At 42.6% G+C, this 22,419-nt stretch overlaps 2 protein-coding genes across 2 annotated transcripts; both read left to right on the forward strand.

Annotated features, from left to right (window-relative positions):
* Positions 1 to 63: 63 nt before the first annotated feature.
* b4galt3 (UDP-Gal:betaGlcNAc beta 1,4- galactosyltransferase, polypeptide 3) lies at positions 64 to 7,531 on the forward strand. The gene is made up of 8 exons (XM_026333476.1): positions 64 to 334; positions 852 to 944; positions 1,030 to 1,568; positions 1,708 to 1,943; positions 2,392 to 2,582; positions 2,688 to 2,810; positions 3,730 to 3,834; positions 4,395 to 7,531. Exons 3-8 carry the CDS (start codon positions 1,286 to 1,288, stop codon positions 4,750 to 4,752), a joined length of 1,296 nt encoding a protein of 431 aa, XP_026189261.1. The 5' UTR covers positions 64 to 334; positions 852 to 944; positions 1,030 to 1,285; the 3' UTR covers positions 4,753 to 7,531.
* Positions 7,532 to 19,601: 12,070 nt separating this feature from the next.
* Positions 19,602 to 21,044, forward strand: LOC113145120 (V-type proton ATPase subunit S1-like protein). The gene is made up of 4 exons (XM_026331508.1): positions 19,602 to 19,816; positions 19,997 to 20,047; positions 20,187 to 20,430; positions 20,779 to 21,044. Exons 1-4 carry the CDS (start codon positions 19,602 to 19,604, stop codon positions 21,013 to 21,015), a joined length of 747 nt encoding a protein of 248 aa, XP_026187293.1. The 3' UTR covers positions 21,016 to 21,044.
* Positions 21,045 to 22,419: the final 1,375 nt, after the last annotated feature.

Consider the following 22,419-nt stretch of genomic DNA (forward strand, 5'->3'; position numbering starts at 1 on the left):
ATGCCGCCCAGCGCGTCACCGCGGTGCGCCCCAGCCCATCCACAGCCGCGTTTCTATGAGGCAGAGCGCACTTGAGATTGTGTTGACACTGGACGGAAATGCTGCGATGCCCTTGCGTGTGAAAGCGTCTGCAGCGCTCTCTAAGCAGATACGGAGTGATTTCGCCCCAGAGCACAGATTAGGAGCGGGAGGAGGAGCGACGAGCATCGGAAATCAGAGAAACGGACAACAAACCACGGTATCGTTTGGTCCGTCGCGTCCACTCCGTGGCAGCGGCCCGTCGGGTCTCAGAGGAAGCCGGGGCCTGGATTGGAAATGTCGCAGAGATGTGCTGGTAAGTCAGCTGGTGCAGCAGAGCTTGTATGGAGCCTAGATTTAAAAAAAACGGCCTTTGTGCTCGACAGGATAAATCTTGGTACCGGCGGCCCTGTCGAGCAAGTGTTGCAATATTTTCGCCTTTTCATCATGTAAATACTGAGATTTCCTGCGCAGGCCTGATGGTAGATAATGATAAGGATAATGAGCTGGATGGAAAACTGTACCGGTAACTAGCAGCGCTGCTTTTCCTCTACAGTGATCTGTTTTTTTAATCACCATGAATTGTTATGTTCTGTCTGAGGACATCCAGCAGCGCCTCCATTGATGAATCCGGTCCTGTGATTGTTGTTGGATTCATTTGATCTGCAGGCATCAGCCTCTCTTCCATGGAAATGTCACAGCTGAAAATAAGCCATTCTAAATAAAGAAGCAAACATGACATTTGTGCGGAGCTGCTTGTCATTCCTCAGCCTGGTTCAGCTGGTAGGGAAACGTAGTAGGCCTGGTACTCACTCTGGTCTTTCTTCTTACAGAAGGTTTGATGATGAAAAGAGGAAGAGGAGGAGAGAGGCGGAGTGAGCCTTTCCTGGCCCAGGACAGGTTTTAACTGGATCCTTAAAAATCAGGTTCTCTACATCTAAAGTGATGTAAAGCAGTAATTATAAGAAAAACAACAGGAACTAGCAGTAACTTCTTCTGTTTTTTTTCCAGTGACGCCTATGGTCTGGAGGTGATGGCAGTGCTGGCTGAGCTTCACCACTACTATTACCCGTTCTTACAGATGCATACCCACCATCAGCACGTCTGAGCCTCGGTGCTGCCTCCTTCCCCTTCTCTCCTTCTGCCCCTCCTTGCTCATTTCCCACCACTTCCTCCAGCTAACACTTGCTTTCCCCTCCATTTCTGCTCCCAACCCTCCCTCCCTCCATCATCACTGGAAATTCACAGTGTCTCTACAACCTTAATTATGGCGTGCTGTGGGCGCTCTCTGGACTCCCCGTGCACCCTTGCCTTGCTTGTGGGCTTCCAGTTCGCCTTTGTGCTGTATTTCTCCCTCGGGGGTTTCAGAGGCCTGGTGTCTGTCCTGGTGCACACCACGGAGCCAGAGTTTGATTACTCTCGACCTCACGACGTCTACACCAACCTCAGTCATCTAGGAGTGCCACCTCCTCCACCTCGCAACTCTGGCACTGGACTCCCTGCCACAGGGCCACCACTGAGAGACTGCCAGATCCCATCACCACTGCTGGGTCAGTTAAATGTGTGCTGTTATATGTAGAACAGTGAAACGTGGTGTGAGCAATTATCCAGCATTCTCCTGTCCCGTTGGTCAAGTACAAGCCAAGAATCAGAATAACTTATATCGCCTTTACCTTTTCTATCCTCCAGTCGGACCCGTGTCTGTCCATCTTTCCTCTCCTCTGTCTCTGGAGGAGATCAGACAGAGGAACCCGTTAGTGTTGCCAGGTGGACGCTACCGGCCTCCAGACTGTGAAGCCCGCCACCACACAGCAATAGTGGTACCGTACCGGAACCGGCAGACTCATCTACGTGCTCTGCTCTATCACCTCCACCCCTTCCTGCAAAGACAGCAGATCCATTACAGCATCTATATAGTACAGCAGGTCAGCTTTGTTTGCGGGCTGCTTTAAACTGCTGATATCTATGTTTTTCAGTGTTTGTCAATAGCTTGTGCTGTTTCTCGCCATGAGCTAAAGCTGTTGTGCTGATGTAATGTCTGTATATTTTTAGTGTAATATTGATGTAATTATATAGTGCAGGGATTATGGTTAATAGGTGGTTTGTTACGTGTTTAAATTTAAATCACGTGTTGGTGATGTAACAATACACTGGTATAACACTATTTTAATGGTGTATTAACATTATATCTTACCAAATAATACTTTTATACTATTGGTGTATTATCAGCATATTATTGTTGTAATGTCGAGTACTGCTAGGGTATTGGCAGTGAAGTACCTGTGTGTTACTGTATAATAATTTTTACTGCTTTAATCCTGGTTGTGACACCTGTTGATAAGTGTCACCCTGTGCCTGTGTTACCGGTCCCAGTGGGGGAATGGCACATTTAACCGAGCCAAGCTGCTTAATGTGGGGGTGCGAGAGGCCCTCAGAGATGAAGACTGGAGCTGCATCTTCCTGCACGATGTTGACCTGCTGCCTGAGAATGACCACAACACCTACACCTGCCACAAGCAGTTCCCCACACACCTGTCTGTGGCCATGGATAAGTTCAGATACAGGTAGGAGGACAGTGAAGAATGTGTGCATGGATACATTTCTATCTTAAAAGCATTGTGCTGCTACATTCATTTCAAGTTTGTGTGATGGTGATGTGACCCTCCCAGGCTGCCGTACCCGCAGTATTTTGGTGGGGTGTCTGCAGTGACCCCAGACCAGTACATGAAGATGAACGGATTCCCCAACCAGTACTGGGGCTGGGGCGGTGAAGATGATGACATTGCTGCCAGGTGAGGGAGGATGAAAGTGGCAGGCGGCCACACCCTGCATGATGACAGACTGAACCGTGCATGTTGACACAATGAGACGTGGGTGCATGGGTGCTTGGCATCGCTGAAACGGCATGCATGGCTGTCTAAGCCTCTTTGCTTCTGGTGCTTTTTCACCACCTTATGCTTTACCCGTTCATCGTTTTTCTCATGTTTACATCTTTCCCTTTCTTTGACTTTTATTTGATTGTTCTAACATCATCTTTCGTCCTAATGTCTCCTTCCATCGCCGTGGCTTTGCTGTGTGTCTCTTGGAGTGGGCTCAGTGAGTATGTTTGCGTGGACTAGCTCACAGATCTGGGCTGGGCTTTGTGCTTAAAAACCCTTTAAGCAGTTTTTAGGCTCATATTATTTCTATGCTGCGGTCCCCACTCTCCACTCTCTGGCTCTTTTAGCGTCTGCCAATGTGTTTTGAGAGGCACAAGGACTTGCACATATTTTACCGTGAAGGAAAATGACAATATTTCCTTCCTACCTTTAATAATATTTTACTATTTGTGCATGATGTTTGCAGCTTCAAAATGATATTATACAGGATATTCACAACATTAGTTACATGTTTTGATTGACTTAGATGACTGGGGTGATACACAAGCACCAGAGATGGAAAAAGGGAACCACAGTATTTTCCACCGTCTCTAGGCCATGAAAGTATGTTATTCTTATATGTCACCCATGTTTTCTCTATTTCCCTGTTTTAAAATGTGTCCCTTAAAGGATCTGTGTAGATAAAGCAGTGTTGCTTTGAGTAACAGAAAATAGCATCAATATTAAGCAGTGAGTTTGCTGTTCTAGTATTAGACTTTAGTTTTCCAGTTTTGTTCTTTTGATTGACAATGTGCTGCTCATGTTGAGTCCTCTTTGTGTGCTGCCTTTGCAGAGTCCGTCTGTCTGGTATGAAGATTGTGCGCCCCCCAGTGGCCATTGGTCATTACAAGATGATCAAGCATAAAGGAGACAGAGGCAATGAGCAAAACCCACGCAGGTACAGCTGGACACACACAGTCACACAAAGACTATGTGGGGTCATTTTTTTCACCTTGACCTGATTTTCTGGTGGATCTTCAACCCCTTGCATGTTAAGGTTTAACAGGGACGGTTGTTTCCTTTTTCTTAACTCATTGCATCCAATTTGTTTTTTAAAAGTACATTTTCCCCTTTGCCCGCGATGCTTTTGAAAGATTCTCTTGATGATAAAATGCTCTGGGAAATTGGCTCCAGCTCCCAAAGTCACATTCACATGTGAATATATCTGACACATAATTAAAGCACATAACAAAGGACTAACCTTGAACACTTTCATAACTTTTATGAGGTTGTAAATGGAATCATTTGACAGTCTAGGCGGATCCTTAGTGACTCTCTACAGAATTACATGAGAAGACCCCTACCAGCTTTATACTTATTGCACAGACCAGAGTGGTTATCAATCTTGTAAGTCTTGGCAAGAAAGCAAACCACTAAACATCCCATAATGTCAAACTGATTTTTAACCTTGCGTCTGACTCTGAAACACACACATACACAGTTTATGTTTCTCTTGAGGTTTGACCTTCTGAAAAGGACCAGGCTCAACTGGCGCTCTGATGGCCTCAACTCTCTAACCTATGAGCTCCTTTCCAAAGAGCTGGAGCCTCTCTACACCAACCTCACCGTCAACATTGGAGAAGACCCCCATCTTCCCCAGGGGAAAGGCCACATCTCTGTGAAAACAACAACCCCTCTCCACCCTCGCAGCACCAGCAAGACCGGAGGCACGACCAAACAGGAGAAGAGGCAAGAGAGCAAAGATCCTGTGGTGGCAAACAGGACCCTGTCTAAGTCGGTCGGTGAAAAGACAGAACCTGCGCAGTCGAAGGCGGCAAGTCAAACAACACAGGAGAAGACAGGTGTGATGAAATAGGATGAGGTGTACAATAAAGGGACTGCATAATATCTGTAGCATAAAGTGGCTTCCCCTTTCATTTTAATTTGAAGGACGACATAGAGGAAAGCAGCGTAGACCTGCTCTGTCGTGGGACTTAGTACACCAGCTTTTTGTGCTCAGTGCATGTTAGGAATAGTTATGCAAAGGATCAAATGAAGAAGCCACTTTTATCTACATGAGTGCATTCAGGAAAACAACTGAGCCACCTCTCCTTGGTTTATCATTCACTGAATGTGACTCTGGCTCTAGCGACTGACGCAAATCTGGTCACACTCATAACTAAGTCATATCCACATCGAGGTCCGAACAAACGACATGAAGAAGAGACAGAAAATATATCAACCTCTGCTCTTTTCCTGACATTGCTAGTTGTGAGTCTGCTGCCAGCAGATCTGCAGCTTCATCGAGTCTGCTGCTAAACAAACTGCTGCTGTCAGTCCACCCCACTCCACCGTGGGTTTGTGTTTCTGTGCCTTCTCTCTTTTATGCGCGTTTTATAGACTGGTGCAGTTGCTTTTAGAAGCTGACTTGGGGTTCATTTTAACTTCCCTGCCCTGTGGTTAAAGCTGATCCTAGACCAGAACAAATGATTTGTTCCAAGACTGTCGTTTTATATTTGCGTGCATTGATTAAGCACTGATCAACTTCATCGTTACCAGACAGTTTTAGAGTTTATATTTATATAGAGAGATTTCTTTATTTGTTTACTAATTTGTTTTACTTCTCATTCCATAGAGTCTGGTGCCTCTCTTACATTTAGTTCATAGACAATCAAATCATATGGAAAGATAACTCTAACCGCATAACAGAATGAGGAAACATTATCATGACTATCTTGATGCCTGCCAGATAAACCTGGCGAGGTAGTTTTTCTTTAGTTTGACTATGCTCTAGATACATGGATAGACCTGTGCTTCTGATATTATCTGTGGTTTTATCATTATTCTTTTAGATACATCAGGAGGGAATGGGAATATTGTAGAAACATGTCTACATATTTCAGATTTTTAATAGTAGTTTACGTACAGTAGTTTCAAAAAGGCGTACATTTAGTATTTAGTTTAGTCAGGCCTCAGTGCGACTTGTCTGGTCTTTTTTCATTCTCTAGAACAAAGCTTTTGTGTCTTGAAATAAGACAAAGAAGATAAACAAATGTATTAAGACAGAAAATGTAATAATTTTATTATTAGGGCTGCCAAATCAGGACATGCATATATAGATGTTGACAGATCAGTGATCATCTACTTCTGTGACCTATAAGACACTTCATCCTTCTGGCATTCATTTATTTTCATATCAGCCATTTGGAATGTATTATTTTGAGTGTATATCATAGTTTAGCTTGTGTGGAAACAGAGTCTGTCAGGTGAGGTGCTTAGTTTGTGGAAAGGGACTCGGGTGAAGAAAAGATCTTCTTGCTGCTATTTGACTAGGGAAATGGTGAGACACACAACTAAATAACTTGAACAATGACACACTGTAACATGACGTTTCTACTGATGAATTGTTTTTATCATACTAACAGGTAGTGTGTCGCTCATGCTAATTTGAATGTATTGACTTTATTGATTTATGTCTTGCGTCACTGGTGCAGCTCCATGCACAGACTTCTAAAGGGATTTTGCAGTCCAGATGTGTTTCCACTGTAGAGCAGGTTATGATCCCTTTACACCACATCTTCATGTTTCTTATGTTTACATTGTGCCTCATGACATAAGCTCATGTTACCGAAGGACTGAGGGCCTGTGGCTGGGATAGATGTGAGCGCCCCCAAGTGGCACAGCTTGGCATAGCTCCAGCCAAAGAAACCAAGGACTGAATGAAACTGCAGTGTTGTGACATGAATGTTAATCATCAGTGTTAGCCATTCACAGGTTTTAGCCAATCAGGTCTTTGCATTGATCTGTGTGGAGGGTTTCTTGTTTGCATAGCATCACATGACGGATCCTGCCAATTTAAAGGTGTAGAACAACTGTAGGAATTTTACTGCTTGATAGGATCAAAAGCTACAGGAGCTTTTATGAATGGATATAGTTATACAGAAGGAATCTATGTTTATTTATGGACAAGAGTGTTGTACAAACATTATTTTGACAGAGTTCATAGAAAAATAAGACGACCTAATTTTGTAGCTTTATTTACCAGAATTATTTAGTCGCACATCAATAGATATATCATTTATTTATCTTATTGCCTGAGACAATGCCTAAATGACATGAAGCAGCAGCGACTGCTAAGGATGTTATTTAATCTCAGCAGATTAATCAGCAAAATCTGTGTTTACCTGGAGATTGATATATATTTCATAAATAGGCTAGTTTTTATAAAGGATGTTTTCATAAGTGTTGGAAATAGAAACTCTATAGTTGAATGCAAAGCCAGTATCCAGATATGAGACTTCATGATAACATTTTTTATTTAAAAACTTGATCTGGAGTTCATTCTGTCATTGAATACACTCATTTGACACATCTGAGTGTAAATGTGACTGATGCGACCCACCTGACTAGAAAGATGTTTCCGTGTTCATGACAAATGAGGTGTTAGTAATTACAAATGACATCACTATAAGTAAGTATCATAACATTTCCGTCACCTGTTGATGCCATCTCGGGTTGCCTTATTTCCTGATCTTGTCTTAAAGACGAAAGATTGCATATATGTGTGTGTGTGTGTGTGTGTGTGTGTATATGTGTGTGTACCTGTGTAGGGGCAAGATCAGCAAACAAGGTAACAAGCAGTGAACTACAATAGGTTGTTGTGGCAGACAGAATATATGTATACCAATAAAAGCTAATTAGAAACATGTCTTTTTCTATGTTTTCCACCATTAGCATAACAAACACATTCCACTGTAGATGTGGAGCCACACACTAATGTATGCACCATACTATAAATACACTTAAGTACTGAACATGACATACTTACACTCCCACAACACCTGAGGCCACTTAATGAATACAGGCTTTAGCATTTTGATTAATGCTGCTACAGCTTAAACATCACAGAGATCAGATGTTCATGCCTGCTACTAGATTAGCAGTAATGTATCATCATCAACACATGCTGCAGAGACGTCTAAAACTGCACTAACCCGTTACATCACCCCAGTGTATTGCAGGCCTCGGTACTCTGTGCACGCATAAAGAGCAGGATTAAAAAGTTGGATATGAGATCATACCTATAAATAGACAGTAACCCCCCCAGCCCTGTGTGATCGATTTGTTTCATAACCTAAAATGCTGTATGACTCACCAAGAGAGGGCAAAACACAAATGGGTGGACAAAAAAAAGCACCTTACACTCAATCCCAGTGCTACACACGACACGGACTACAGCCCCAAAGGAAGCTGAGCTCGAGTAACACACTTGATATTCTCAACAAAGTGTTATTACAAGCCCTCAAATGTAGTATACTGTTGATACTGCAGGGCTATTGTTTAATTTTTCACTCCTGCATGATCCGGTTTATTCACAAAATTCACTACTTAAAACTGCAGGTTAACATTAGTTACCACAAGCTATTGGTCAGACCAGACCAAGCAGCATAATATCGCCTTTTAAAGTTGTCACACAGGGATGTAGACTTGCAGGATGTCCTGTGATGCTGTCACGCTCTGATGGCAGCAGTGACTGTCTAGCTTTCACTTTCCCTCCAGTAGACTGACACACTGGCCTGCTGAAGTGACCGTGGCAGGCGGACGCAGAGGGCTGAGGCAGCCTTTAGTCACCTCCTGTTACTGCATGGCCTAGGAGACACAGCTGACCTTTAATACTCCCAGCAATACTTTAGCCCTCTTAGCAGATGCAAACGTGTCATACGGAGACACATGCATAGAGAATGACACCCAGAAAACTTTACCGTAGTCTGCAAAATTTTCCACACCAAAGAAATTGGCAATAGTTTATACAGGCTGTGTATTATAGTCAACCTGTGTATTATGCCTATGACACATATTGTCTACATGTGTGAGTAGGTTGAATTGCTGGGAAGAGCCTGCAGTAGTAGAAGTATAATGATTAGTAATTGTAATAAAATACACAAAATTACTATTAAATACTTAATAGATGTGGTTAATAGAGTATTTCCTGGTAAGATAATAAACATATATATGTATGTATTTCTGGAACTTAGTCTGCCATAAAAACTATTCAATAATAAGATTTGTCAGGTATTGTGCAGTTGTGCTACACTTCAGTTTGCTGTATTCTGGGTTTCCTCATCTTTTGTTGACTTTATTTAAGGCCTAGTTTATTTGTTAATAATGGTGCTTTGTACTTTTTTCTACTTTTGGGTAAATAAGAAGCTGATATTTTTTCAAATTTCAATGCTGTGTCCTTTGCCCTACTGTTCAGTCCCTGACAGGTCTCCATACATTGGTTCTGTTAAAGGTTCGATGTGTAATACAGTATATAGAACGATCTATTAGCAGAAATTGAATATACTACCCATAAATATGTTGTCATTAGCGTTTGTCAGGAAATACCTGACATGTTTTCTTAATCTTAGAATAAAGCTTTTAAATATACGTATATGAACTGGTGGCCTGTTCAGAGGTCAGCCCTGCCTTTGACATGAAGACAGCTGGGGCAGGCTCAGAAGGTTGCATCCTGCAATCTCACTGCTAGATGCTGCTAAATCTTTCACAAGCCGAGATAACTGTCTCCTGGCTGTTGACATGACCATCACTAATTAATGCAAAGCTCCCCTATATGTTCAGTATATGCATGTATATGACACCTGAACAGAAAACTCTTAACTCTAATTTGTTACATGAATGTTTCAGTGTATATGTTAATATTCTTGATATAATGTTAGTTATTAGTGTATATCCTGCCAACGAAATCTAAACTAAGTATCGGTATGTCAATATAAGTCTGTTGTAGGTTTTCCAGCTTAATAACAATAATAATAAAGAGCAAAGATAATTCTTTATTATTATTGATTATTGTTATTGCTGATTCAGCAGAACATTTAGTGGGATTGATTGGACAGGAGCAATCAGAATTATTTCACTCTTTTAGTGGGAATAATGCATCAATGTGAAAATCCACCCTGATACTAGGTCACAACATTTGCTTATATAACCACTCTTAATGTTCTGCTCTGAAAACCATCACATCATCTGATATGAGAGGGTGTATCAAGATCCTGTGGCGTCTCACGCATGAGGAGGAAACGGGATCAGTCGTCAGGGTCGTCCGGGTTGGACCCTCATCCCACGGCTGCTCAGCTGCTCCTGTCATCCATATTTGCAGCCTCAGTGGACAATTTCCTGAGCCGCGGGCCACCTCAATGCTCACAACAACACATAGATCAAGTGAATTAATTCTGCTATTGTGGCGGCGCGCTGGAGATCTGGGTCATGCAGTCGTGGCTCTTTTTTTCCTGTGGCCTCCTAAAGTCATGTCAACAGCCGCCTAATCCTCCCAGACAATCTGACCTTGACGTTCCCAGGTGATTTTCCACAGAGGTGCGTGCGCGTGTCCGTGAGCCTGCTCCTGTGACACAGTGTGTTTGTGTGCGCAGGCGCGTGTGCCAACATGTGTGTGGATGCATGTGCGAGTATGCGTGTCTTCATGCGTACGTGTGTGTCACCTGTAGGTAGCCCACCATAGGTATGGCGAGATGCGCTATACCCAGGGCTCGCCTGTGGCTGTGTGTACATGAAAGAGAAGAAGGGAAGACGGAGCGCACAGGAGTGGGTGTGGGAGGGTGAGGGGAGTGAGAAAGGCAGAGGGTGGATGACAGAAACGGGAGTAGGATGGGAGGGAGGGGAGGACAGAGGGGTGCGGCGAGGGGCGCTGTGACGCACGCTGATCGGCTCTTCTTGCTGCGGATTGGCCACCGTGTCTGCCAGTCAGCGGAGCTGGGAGTCGGGCACGGCTAGGAGAGCAGATTATGAAGCGGAGCTCAAGCAGCGGCAGTCTCTTCTCATTGTCTCAATGGCTGCACACGCATTCCTCCTCTGCTCCCTCGCCTTGCTGTCCGCTCTCAGTCGGCCTGGGCTCTCCTTATCTGAGGAAGAGCTGCAGACAGGACTTACCTATGATGAAGTGCCTGAAATCCTGGACAGAAGGTAAGTCCATCCTCTCTTTGGCTATGAACAGAGGAGGGGTGTAGGGGATGAGAGGGTAGGGGGTGGGGGGGTTGAGGTAGATGCATACAGGGATGCTGGGGTCCTGATGTCTTCTCTTAGGGTCTTTCTTTCCCTGGCCTGTCTTGCCTTATCCCCATCTCACCTTGGTTGTCCCACAAATGCTGAATGCAGGCAGTACTGGTGTGTCAGAGAGAGAGCTCAGCTGCAAGGCTTTGTTTGTCTGCGTGTTGGGGACTGCATCAGACGCTGCTCATCGATCACGGATGGGGCCGTTGTCTCCGTACACCGGTGTTGGCCTGGCAGGAGGGAGCTAAAAAAGACTGGGGCAGTGGGCCTGCAGAGAAGGTAGAGAGCGAGGAAAGGAAAGAGGAGGGAAGAGGGGCAGCAGAGCGGAGGGAAGGTAAACAAGGATAGGACAGGGAGGAGAGCAAAGAATGCATCAGGAATGGTCTGTTGGGGTCTGTTTACTGATGCAGTCATTGGGGGGGCGGGGGCGTGGAGAAGGGAATTCTAGCCGACCATGTCTGCATAGTGCACATGCAGTCCTGCAGGTCAAATCTGAATAAAATATTCAGGGCTCAAACCTGCAGGCACTCACCACAGTGTCACAGGAACGGGACTGAGCCAGCGGCCACAGCCTTTGCTAGCACTAGTTCCTCCCTGCTTACAGACACATCAAGGCAAAGACCTAGAACACTGTGCCAAAGCCATGTAAGGCTCTTGAAACTGTGCCATGTATGATGGCTCGCACAATCCTCTATAGCGCAAATGCTTTAAAGCCATAATACGCTGCAGTTTAACACAAAACGTTCTTTAATCACTGTTAAAACAGTTGAACCTCTTGTTATTGTGAGGGTGAAACATTTGACTCTTTGGAGAATGAAAGATTATTACTGACATGCTCTCATTTCTCTTGTATGTACACACGTACGCAAATCTGGGGCACAAATAACTTGGATTTAGAATTCAGTATAAAGAGTCTCATGGGATTGCTCTCATTCCAGCTCAATCTAGTGTTGGTGAAACCCTGACAGCTCCCTAGCTTAACTTTTCACTGCAGTCAGTTCATCAGAGAATAGCTACATTAATTTCTCTAGGGGGTTTTAACCAATTCCCTGGTTCAAACTTTGCACGTAACTCTGCAACGTAACAGTTCAGGTCCCCAGTCACAGCTCCGCTCTCAGGTCTGACACGGTCCAAGATGCTCTTATATAAGCTCAGTCGTTATGGCTTTTACTTCAGAGGCCTGTTAGGGTGCATAACATTGGCTGGAAATGCAGAGGGAGAGGTATACAGTGAGCTAGAGGTCTCTACTGCTGATAGACCTGTCATTGCAGCATGATAGGAAAAAAGTCTGTTTTTCTGTGGTCAAATATGGAACTGGACTTTGATTGATCGCCTTTAAAAATGATTAAAAATAGTAGTCAAACAGGAAACATTAATGTTTATATTTGTTTTTGCCTTAAGAACCGCATTCATCAACATCCAAATAGGGAATTATGTCAGAGGTCGATTTCAGAAATATGTCTTCCCAGCAGACAATGAAATAATTGCACCTCCAAACTGGATAAACAATTTGACAAATTCACCATGTTTGCAAATCTTTATATAACTATTCATCTGTGTGGTAGCAATATTTATAAAATACTCAAATCATAATACACATCTGCTGAAAATATCATTCAAATATGATCAGATTGGGGGTCAAAGGACTAAGTTGTAATTTGGATATGACCTCTTCAGTCATGTGGTCCAAGTGTACCAGCAGCACAGGCAAAGATGAACTACTGTTAGAGAGGATTTTGCAGCTGTAGTTTATTTGTTTGCAGAAGAAAAAAAATGTTGATGCTGTTGTAAGCTGGTTTTTTATTGCTAGACTCTGAAGGAAGCAGACGAAAATAAAATGGATGATTAGATACAAAGCTGGTCACGGATGTCACCACGAGCAGCATAAGCTACAAGAAAAATAGCACAGATGAATATTGTGAAGGACCAAAAATCCTAAACAACATAATGAGACACTCACCTTTTGATAGTTTATTCTAAAAGATGAAAACCTGATGAAACTGATTGAAAACATGTCTCCTGCCAACAGAAAATAAGTAAGTTAGTAACATATCAAAACTAATCACATGTTTAAATTACAATGAACTGACAATGAAAATGAAATGCCACTCAGCTAACAATGAAACCAGTGTTAAACTAGCCTGACCCAATAAATGTCTGTTGCACAAGTGATTATGATATGACCCAATATCTTCAACCCACGGCAGCAGATTCAAATTGAATTAAACTTTCAGAGTATCTAATAGAGAATGTTTACAAAGGCTAAACAGGGTTAGCGCAGTTACTCAAGAATCTCAAGAATCCTGCATCTTTACAAAAAGGTAAACTCATTCTCAAGTTGTGAATTAATCATGAAATTCTGCAAAATACAGGAACCAAGTGAAAGATGCTTAAAAACCACAAAGTGCAGTACAATTACATATTTGCATGCATGTGTCATATAACGATATGGCTACGTCTTCTAGTGTACTGTGTCTGCAAGGATAGTACATCACTGTGTTGTTGACGTTTGCTTAAATGTATCTTAAAACAGTTAAACACTGAATGACCCAAACACAGACGGAGACACAGCAAAACAATTGGCTCTCCAAGGTAAAACTGATGAGTGATCCCCTTTCAAAGTAAGTTAAAGGGTTAAAAGGGTGAGCAACATATTATTTAAGTTCATAAAAATATGTACATGGCTTATTTTACAAGCGGAAAGTGTCAGAAAGCAAACAGAATAGGAGCGTGTCACATGAGAAAGTACTCTAGTTGCAGGTGTGATGTTAGACCGTACACACCTGCACTACCTGAAGGCAGAAACACGGGAAGATTTAGGCAACTCCAGCACTTGACCCGAGGTCAAATTTGAGGCTGCAATCAAAGCTACACTGAAATGGCAGCAGGAATCTGAGCAGCATCTTCGTAAACGCCTAAATGTTAATCTGCACTAATAAATCTATTAATAGGCCGGCACCTGCACAGTGTGGGATTAAGGCATGCTGTCCTGCTGTGTAATGTTATCCACAAAACAAACTATTTAATGAACAGTACTATTTAACGAATGCAGTTATATTATATTTTGCATGGCCTGCCAAGTAAGTGTCTCTGATGCTAACATTACTTTGTAAAAGCAGTTCATCCTGTATAGTGGGAAATCCTATGGTAGCTGCATTTGAATTTTCACAAAGGAAATGTGAGAACAGGAACACATATATTCTATAGTCTGATCCATAACTGGCATACAGTATTGGTTCTAGGTCGAGACACCACATTCATCTGCTAAATATTACCTTTCATCTTTTTTATTAATATTAATTAATATTTTTAATTAACAGTTACACATAGCAATTAACTGCTGTGTTCAACACTGCTAACAGCTGTTACTCCCCAACAGTGCACTCCTTTAGTGCGATGCTGAGGCTCAGACGGACTGATCCCAGTTTACTGAGAATGTGAGTGGCCCTCTATGGTAACAGAGGGAGGCAGGATGTGTTTACAAGTTTGGGGAGTCACTACCACACCTTCTCTCTGCTCTGCAGCACACAGCAGAGGCACAGACGAGAGACGATAATTCATCTATGGGCTCGAATAGCACGATGAGTAAAATTAGTCTGTAAAAATGCTTGTTGAAATAGCATCAATAAGTGATTCGTATTACTTAAAAGTCTATTCTAAAATATGTCTGTGCATAACAGACTAGACGTCTTAGTAAGGTCATTTTTGGCAGAACAGGTAATTTGGACATACAGTGTGTTTGCACACTGATATGTGCATGTTTTGTAGGATGTATGCAGTGGGAGTGAGGTGAGCCAAGGAGTGGCTCTGGTTTTGATTATATAAAGGGCCTGTTCAGCACACAGGCACCGTGCGACAGGCTGAGCCAATGATGGGGCCGCAGCAGTCCTAGGTTGCTGACCTCGCGAAACTGGCACAGGAACAAACGGTCGGGCTTTAGTTAGCACTCACACACTCGCACTGACTCCTCTGGCCCCTTTCAGCCAGCTGAGGCCGAGGTAGGAGCAGAGGAAGGAGTGCAGATTGAAAGGATAGGCTTGGGTGAGGGTGGAGGGGGTGAGTATGCAGCATGTTCACAATGGCACAAACACTTGTTACTCATGGGCTGTAGCTGTGTGGTGTTTACACGAATTCAAACATACAATTTGATACGAGTTGTAGATATTTGAATGTATGTTTGTTCTTTCCTGTAAAGTTTTACATGGAAAGGTAAATATTTGTATTTACTATATACATGTCTAAACTCTCCTGTTGTTACTCATGGGATAGTACAATCGCACATACATACAAGCGAGTTCATAAGGATGTGGGCTCATACACCAGCATGTTGTTGACACACAAACAAACACACATCCCAGAGACACTGAAATGGACACACACATAATGAAGCTGGAAAACAGGGAATGGCAGGATTGTACTTTCCTGCTGCTCACTCACCAACATTGTACAGACTGAAGCTTCATTCACTGACAGTGAAATACAACAAGTCCAGTGTATTCAGTCTAATGAATATTGCTCCAACAAATAACAAACAAGGAAAGTACATGTTTGTATTCTGTTGTATCTCATGAGCTGAACTTAATTCAATTACTTTGTGATGGTCAAAATCCAAATCTAGTGGATATGTGTACGTTAGGTCACAATTTCAGAGGTCAGTTCAGTTTTATTAATTAGCTCTTGAACTGTCAAGAGTGCCATGGGCTCTGACATCAGGCCTTAATCTCTTCATCTTGTTCAGGGACTACGTCTCTCCATTCTTGGACTCCAGTAGACCTGGTCTGTGCCTGCCACTAATCCTTATCCATCTGGCACTAAACTACACAATATTGCCCAGGTGCAAACTGCACCAGACGGGTAGATCACTGCTTCAGGCAGTCGGCATTGATATGTCTGGCAATCTACCATAAGACTCTAACTTCCACTGCTATGAAACATGGGACCTGTTAATTCCTTGTCATCTGTTAGCTGCTGCCCACATTTGCTCATCGTGTGCATTGCCCACCTTCAACCAATAAAAAAAACATTCAGCAATGTCAGAAAGCACTAGCAGGATGCATTATTTTTCTTTAACCTGGAAAAAACAACAACAAAATAGTTACTGTTAATGGAGAATGGATGAATTCAGCCTTTGGTGTAGTGAAAATGTCACAGTGACATTAAAAGCTCCATCGTTTCCTGGAAAAAATCCAGACTGACCATTTGAAATTTTGAGCATGACAAGCAAAAACAAATATATAAGACACAAGGAAAGAAGTATAAAACTACAGTATTTACAAACACCTCATAACCCTGATTCATGAATTATTAGTACTATTAGTTAATATTATTATTAATTGAGATTATTTACTTTAAGTTTCTAGGTCGATGTCTTTGTTCCACAAATGCCTTGCAGCTGTAAGATGCAACATGGCCCAAATAGGTTTTTTTGGTAAATAACTGAATCATTCATCACTAACTATTTTCATTACAAATTATGTCTGGGACGCTCTCGATAAATCACTTAACTACAGTATATGGGGCAGCTCCAGCTGTGTCTACTGAGAGAAACAAAGTAGTCACAGCTATTGACTGGTTTTTGTGTCTTTAAATTTAGTATAAATATTCAGGTCAACTTCAGGGTATTTTGTGTATCGTCTAAAAAGGCATTCCCTTTGAGACTGCAGCGTTACTGCTGAATTAAAGATAAAAATGATAATATCAGTGAAGTTTCTTACAGACACAGTTTCTGTTGTGCTGCAATTCATAAAATGATATGAGATGCCTGTTACCAAAGCTGAGAAATGATCACGGTGATGTGAAACAAAAGACAGATGTTGGATGCCGTGCCCACTCCCACAGATATCAGGGTTTATCTTTTAAAAGCCCTTTATAACTGGCTATTGTGTGGAGATTAGTGAGACGGCCCAGATGATCAATAAGAACAGGCCAGGACAGACCACACAGTTAGAGCACTGGGTGGACTAGCAAAACTGGCCATGTTGGTGCCGCTCAGTAAGCCCATTGCCAGCGTATTACGTCTTTGATTAGACAGTTAAAAGGATCAGGATTAGCTTTAAGAAGTCCAAGGCTATGTACGGTGTAGTTGGACTGAGAGCAAGACAGTCAGGGCAAACACGTGAAGGAAAAGGAAATGGCTCGTCCCCTGTCCCTCCGACATTATGTAGGCCAGTCCCACAGCAAAGACCAGTTGAACAGTTGCCAGTTTATTATGTACACCAAGCTAAAACTAAAACAGCCCCGTAATGAGGTTCTCCTCTATGAAAGTTTTACTGTTCCGTTTTTGTTGAGAGGTATGAACACAGCTTTATAATCATGCAATTAGGTGATTAGCTGCAATTAGTGTGTTGAGCTGAATTGCATTATGCTAACAGGTGTCCATGGTATTTATATAATTGAGAGTGGGCTAAATAACAGAAACACCTCTCTGTACAACAGCTGACACCATCACAAACTGCAGCCTCCAAAATGGCCATAAGGTAGAACACAATCTAAACCGTTTTCAGCAGAACATTACTAATACTTTACTTCGGTGTACCTAATAAAGTGGCAATCAAATGTATATTTTGTACATACTCTTTTCTACACTAGTTTAGTAATAATTAAATAAAGTTTTAAAAATATGTATGAAAGAGGCTATAATAATTTATGACTAAATATACAACCCTCATTTTAGAAGGTAATGAAGTAATTTCTTTAATATAATCAGTTTTTATATAGACCAGCCAACAAATGGGTCAGTAGACGTTGAAGTTTCCTGTTCAAGGGAAACCACTGAACACTGAAATCATTCCTCTGCTACAATAAGACCTTTCTATGTCTTCTGTCTTTTCCACAGCAAAGAGAACCCCAAACAAGCAACGAGAGTCACGTCAAGTAAGTAACAAATGTGGTGTGACACAAGGCCTGATTCAATCAAACCTGCCATGGTCATTTTGACGCTGATGGTCGGATAGATTGCCCTGACAAAAGCGTTTCATTCTTAACGCCGGAGACATCTCTGCCACATTGTAACACAAGCAGGTTTTGAAGTGCGGCTTGTGTGTCAACCATAAACCTCAGTGGTGGTTCAGATGTTTAGATATATTTAGGCCTTAAAGACCAAAAAAATATATATATATATATGATTAAAACATTTTTTTTGTATTATAGCAAAGGCTGTGTTTCTGGAACAAGCTGAACAGTATTTGTAAACACTGAGCAGTACTATTGTAACTGTGAAACAAACAAACTGCTGATGAGTCACTCTGATGACGCAAAACAACTGGAAATAGATAAGAGCCCGAGCACCGAGGTGTATGCAGGATCTCTTTGTGCTTATGTACGTGTGTCTGGAATGTGTGAAATTGGCTGAACTCTGATGACTATGTTGCAATCTGCAATGCAGCATTGCAATCAGCTTCACACGTGTACTGAGATGATCTTTCATGGTGCAGTTATGTGCGTACGTGTTTTCAGGTCAAGATGGTGAGTACGGCTTAGAAAGTGAAGAAGTTATTTTGAAGCCTGAAGATGAAAACCCACTCAGGAGAATACTGCAGGTACACATTCTCTCTTTCCCCCCTCACTATCTTTACCATCAGCCCTCTGTTGCTGTCTTCTTCCTTACACACACACACACACACACACACACACACACACACACACACTGGGATACAAACAAAACAGCAAATCACTCCCTCTGCTGCTTGACCACCCATAAATGAAGAACCACCCTGACTGAAAACTCAGTGAAACCACATGCAGCCTCAGCTGCTGATGTTGAGTTACGTATGGATTTACTGATTCCTTTTTTTAATTCTGCTATATTCAGATTTGAAGCTTTTATATACCAAACCTCACATTTCCAATTATTATTTACAAAAACGTCATTTCATCACCAGTGTGACTGCCACTTTACATGTCTTGTAAAATAGTGCTGGATTAGCCCAAATGCCCTCCAATGAGATGTGGCCACTGAGTAAAGAGATTAAAGAGCCAGAGGGGGCAGTTTCTATCTGCACAGTGCAGAAATGCAGTCTAACAGCTACAGTACCACACCATTATGTGCAATTCAGAAAGCTCCTGTTTTTTACTGAGAAGGCAGCACTGCTCCTGCCTCATTTGACATTCAGTGGTGGTTGGAAAAGGGAAATTTGCACATTACTGACATTTTTATGTTGATAATGACAGAAAAGTGTTTTTTGAATTTGCCTTTTAAATATCACAGCATGTGTTAGAGGGAGGTGCATTATTTCTAGGCTAATTTCCCATTACCGCTGTGTTTACCACGTGTGTACAGGTAACAGTTTTTGACTTTATGTTTTGGTCATTTAAGGTAGTTTTCTTCTTGATAAACCTAGAAATTACTGATTCAGTAATTACATAAGAATTCACAAATGCACAATTTTTGGGGGGTGATACCAGATACTCTCATTTAAATAGGACGAACAGGAGCAAAACGTTTTTGGCATGCACCTTTTGTGGACCTCATCCTTTTAAGTGTCCAGACCCTCAAATGAGGCACATTTTATGTGTGAATAGAAATCTAATCACCCTCTAGAGGGCAGTAAGAGAATGCAAAGCTGCTCTTTTCCATGCTAGGCCCAGTTTAGTGCAGTTTCTTTATTTCTCATGTGCATTATTTCTTGTTTGCAGCCTTTTAACTGGCATCAGCCAGGGATGTCTCATAGTAAGAGGAAGCTACTCCAGTCTCTGATGGGGCCTTATGGTCCTCTGAGTGTGTCTTACAATGGGAAGACCTGCATTCTCTTCAAGGCAAAGCGCCTGGCAATCCGCTATAGGAACCACACCTTTATTGATCTGACCGAGAGGGTCTTCAATCCCAACTCACCCGTGGACACCAAAGGCTCCATCTGCACCAAGGAGAAAGCTACGTAAGTTAAACAACAGGAAAGCATATTTATTCACATACACGGGATAGGTTTGATGCCCACTTTCTATTTCACATGGAAGTAGAAATCAAATCATTTAAGGAAAGTACCGTATCTAGATGATATTAATGGATAGTGTGTGCAAACAGATATTTGAATATGTGTGGTTTTGTTTTGCCACAGGCTTTCATTAAAGTTTGGTGATGTGGAGGACTTACGAGGTCTAGTAATCAGGTAAAATACACACATGCACGTGTTGCTTCAAATACTTTCACTGACCAATATTGTAGAAATCTAATCTATAATCTAATATCTATCAGTTATCATACAGTGTGGTAGTTTGTGTAACTAGCTGTATTGTCTCTTCTGCCAGGCTTCAGATGTCAAACACTTTCTATGAGGCAGCTGGTCAGAACTGGTTCACACTAGACAGTGTTCACATTCACTATAACTGGACCCAAGAGGCTACGTTCAATGCCAGCGAGGTCTACGCTCCTGCCACTTCATCCTACCATTGCCAGCACGTCAGCAGCCTGCACAAATATGACACCCTGCTAGTGCCCAGCTCTCACACTGACACATCCGCTAACTGGCACATCACTTTCACTGATTTCCAGGTACACTGTTGGACAAGGGGCACGTCCTTTGTTGTGTAGCTTTTCTAGTAATGTCTGAATATTCACTGTTATATCATATTCTATTCCCCCATTTCCTGCATGTGTCCTGTATGTTTGCCCGCCATTTCCAATTGTGTTGCGCCTTTTTTGCTGTCAGTCACTCAGCCCGTTTACTGTCTGTTTGGCACCCTGTCAATCTGTCTGTGTACTGTCTGTTTAGCCATCTGTTAGGTTGTCTCAACCTGTCCATCTGCCTAGTGTCTCCGTCCCTGGTGAGCCCAGTAAGAGCCGGTCGTCCTCTTCAGTTCAGCATAATCGCTTCTTTCTCCCTTCTCCTTGCTCTTCCAGATCCAGGCCTTCAATGTGCAGTCAGACAAGTTTGCATCAGCCAGTGACTGTGCCACTTTCCTGACGCCAGCCATCCTGATGGGCTTGGTGACATCTTTGATCCTGCTCCTCGTCTTAGCCTATGCCCTGCACATGGTGGTACACCTCAAGCACATCGACCGCTACGAGGAGCACAAAGCCACCGTCTACTTTCCCCGCAGTCCAGAGGCCGAGCTGCCAGACAAGAACAGCCTGTGAAGGAGAACAAAGCGCCGGAGGACAATAGGGGAAGAGAGGGAGAGAGGAAGCTGAGAATCAAGGCTGAGAGGGAGTGCGAGTGAATAGAAGAGTGAAAAAGTATCCTTCACAGAATATTTGTTCAACAAAATGACAACTTTGCCTGTTCATATGAAAACCTTGTAAGTCTTAGCTACTTTAAGTAAATGCAGACTGTGGTCGGATACTTTTTCTTCTTTCCTCACTGACCTGCATCTTGACATCCATCTTCTGCATAAGGCCTTTGGATGTTCAAGCCTCTCCCCGAGAGATGATTCACGAGCCTCATGTCAAAGGTCAAGGACAGTCCCGGGGCCCTGAAGGGCAGCAACGTACACAGGCCTTTACCCCAGCCAGCCATTAAAACCACAACAGGCTAGCAACTGTAGCTAATACAGCTAACATCAGATGCTCCTGATTAAATGTATGTATTACATGGCTCTTAAGTGTCACATTACAAGCTTTCATCACACACATTGCCCTTCCAGCTTTCATTACAGTGTACTTTGTCTGATACCGCTGCAAGAAATATATACTTCAAACAGCCACTTTTATAGATGAAATAGCTGTATTAGCTGCATGCCACAAAAGGCTGGTCTAACTGGCACAGTGTTTCCTAATAATAAGGATTACAGAGAGTCTTGCATGAGTTGCAGCTTAAAATAATCAAGTATGGCACAAAGTAGAGGAAGCTTGACAAGCTTTTGAGTGTAAGCAAAGGGAAATATCGGGAACCACTGGTCTAGCATCTGGCTGGAGTGAATGGATAAGCACTAGTGGCCCTTCAGAGCCTCAGACATCTCTTACCCCACCCCTGAACAAGACTGCTGCTTGGGACTTAACTGTGAAACGGCCTTTTACAGACCAGCCAGAAAAAGGGGGTTCTACAAACTAGCACAACATTGGTTAGTTGCGAAAGCACTAACGACAAACTGTCAAAGACTACACAAGGAACTATGCTGCACAAGATGGCCCGTCTGAAGGCATGTCAGAAATGCGGGTCATGGGATCGCTTGACTCTAAGAGACTCAAGCTTTTGGACAAGGGAGGCCGTGGGTCCTCCATCTGCACCGCTGGACCTGACTGCCAAAGTGAAGCAGAGGAATTGCCACAGATATTTGGTGAGAGACAGAGTGAGGCAGTGTGAAAATGAACGCTAACCATTACAGCTATGTACAAATCAAAACCACATACATGTACTGTACAGAAGTGTCACTCTGCGGACATCTTTTTTATATACAGTGTAATCATGAAATACTATTAGGTACAGGATGACTATGCTAATCCTCATAACCAAAAGGATATACAAAGCTGTAGATACATTAAGATCTCTATACGATCATAGCTGTCTACTATCTTCAAATATTGCACAACTAATACACATAC

Source organism: Mastacembelus armatus, chromosome 7 (assembly GCF_900324485.2).
Source record: "Mastacembelus armatus chromosome 7, fMasArm1.2, whole genome shotgun sequence".
Lineage (NCBI taxonomy): Eukaryota > Metazoa > Chordata > Actinopteri > Synbranchiformes > Mastacembelidae > Mastacembelus > Mastacembelus armatus.

Coding starts and splice junctions, on each gene's coding strand:
- b4galt3 (XM_026333476.1), top strand. CDS start 1,286: ATGGCGTGCTGTGGGCGCTCTCTGGACTCCCCGTGCACCCTTGCCTTG. Junction 1,569..1,707: donor GATCCCATCACCACTGCTGG/GTCAGTTAAATG, acceptor TCTATCCTCCAG/TCGGACCCGTGTCTGTCCAT. Junction 1,944..2,391: donor GCATCTATATAGTACAGCAG/GTCAGCTTTGTT, acceptor TACCGGTCCCAG/TGGGGGAATGGCACATTTAA.
- LOC113145120 (XM_026331508.1), top strand. CDS start 19,602: ATGTCTCATAGTAAGAGGAAGCTACTCCAGTCTCTGATGGGGCCTTAT. Junction 19,817..19,996: donor TGCACCAAGGAGAAAGCTAC/GTAAGTTAAACA, acceptor GTTTTGCCACAG/GCTTTCATTAAAGTTTGGTG. Junction 20,431..20,778: donor TCACTTTCACTGATTTCCAG/GTACACTGTTGG, acceptor TTGCTCTTCCAG/ATCCAGGCCTTCAATGTGCA.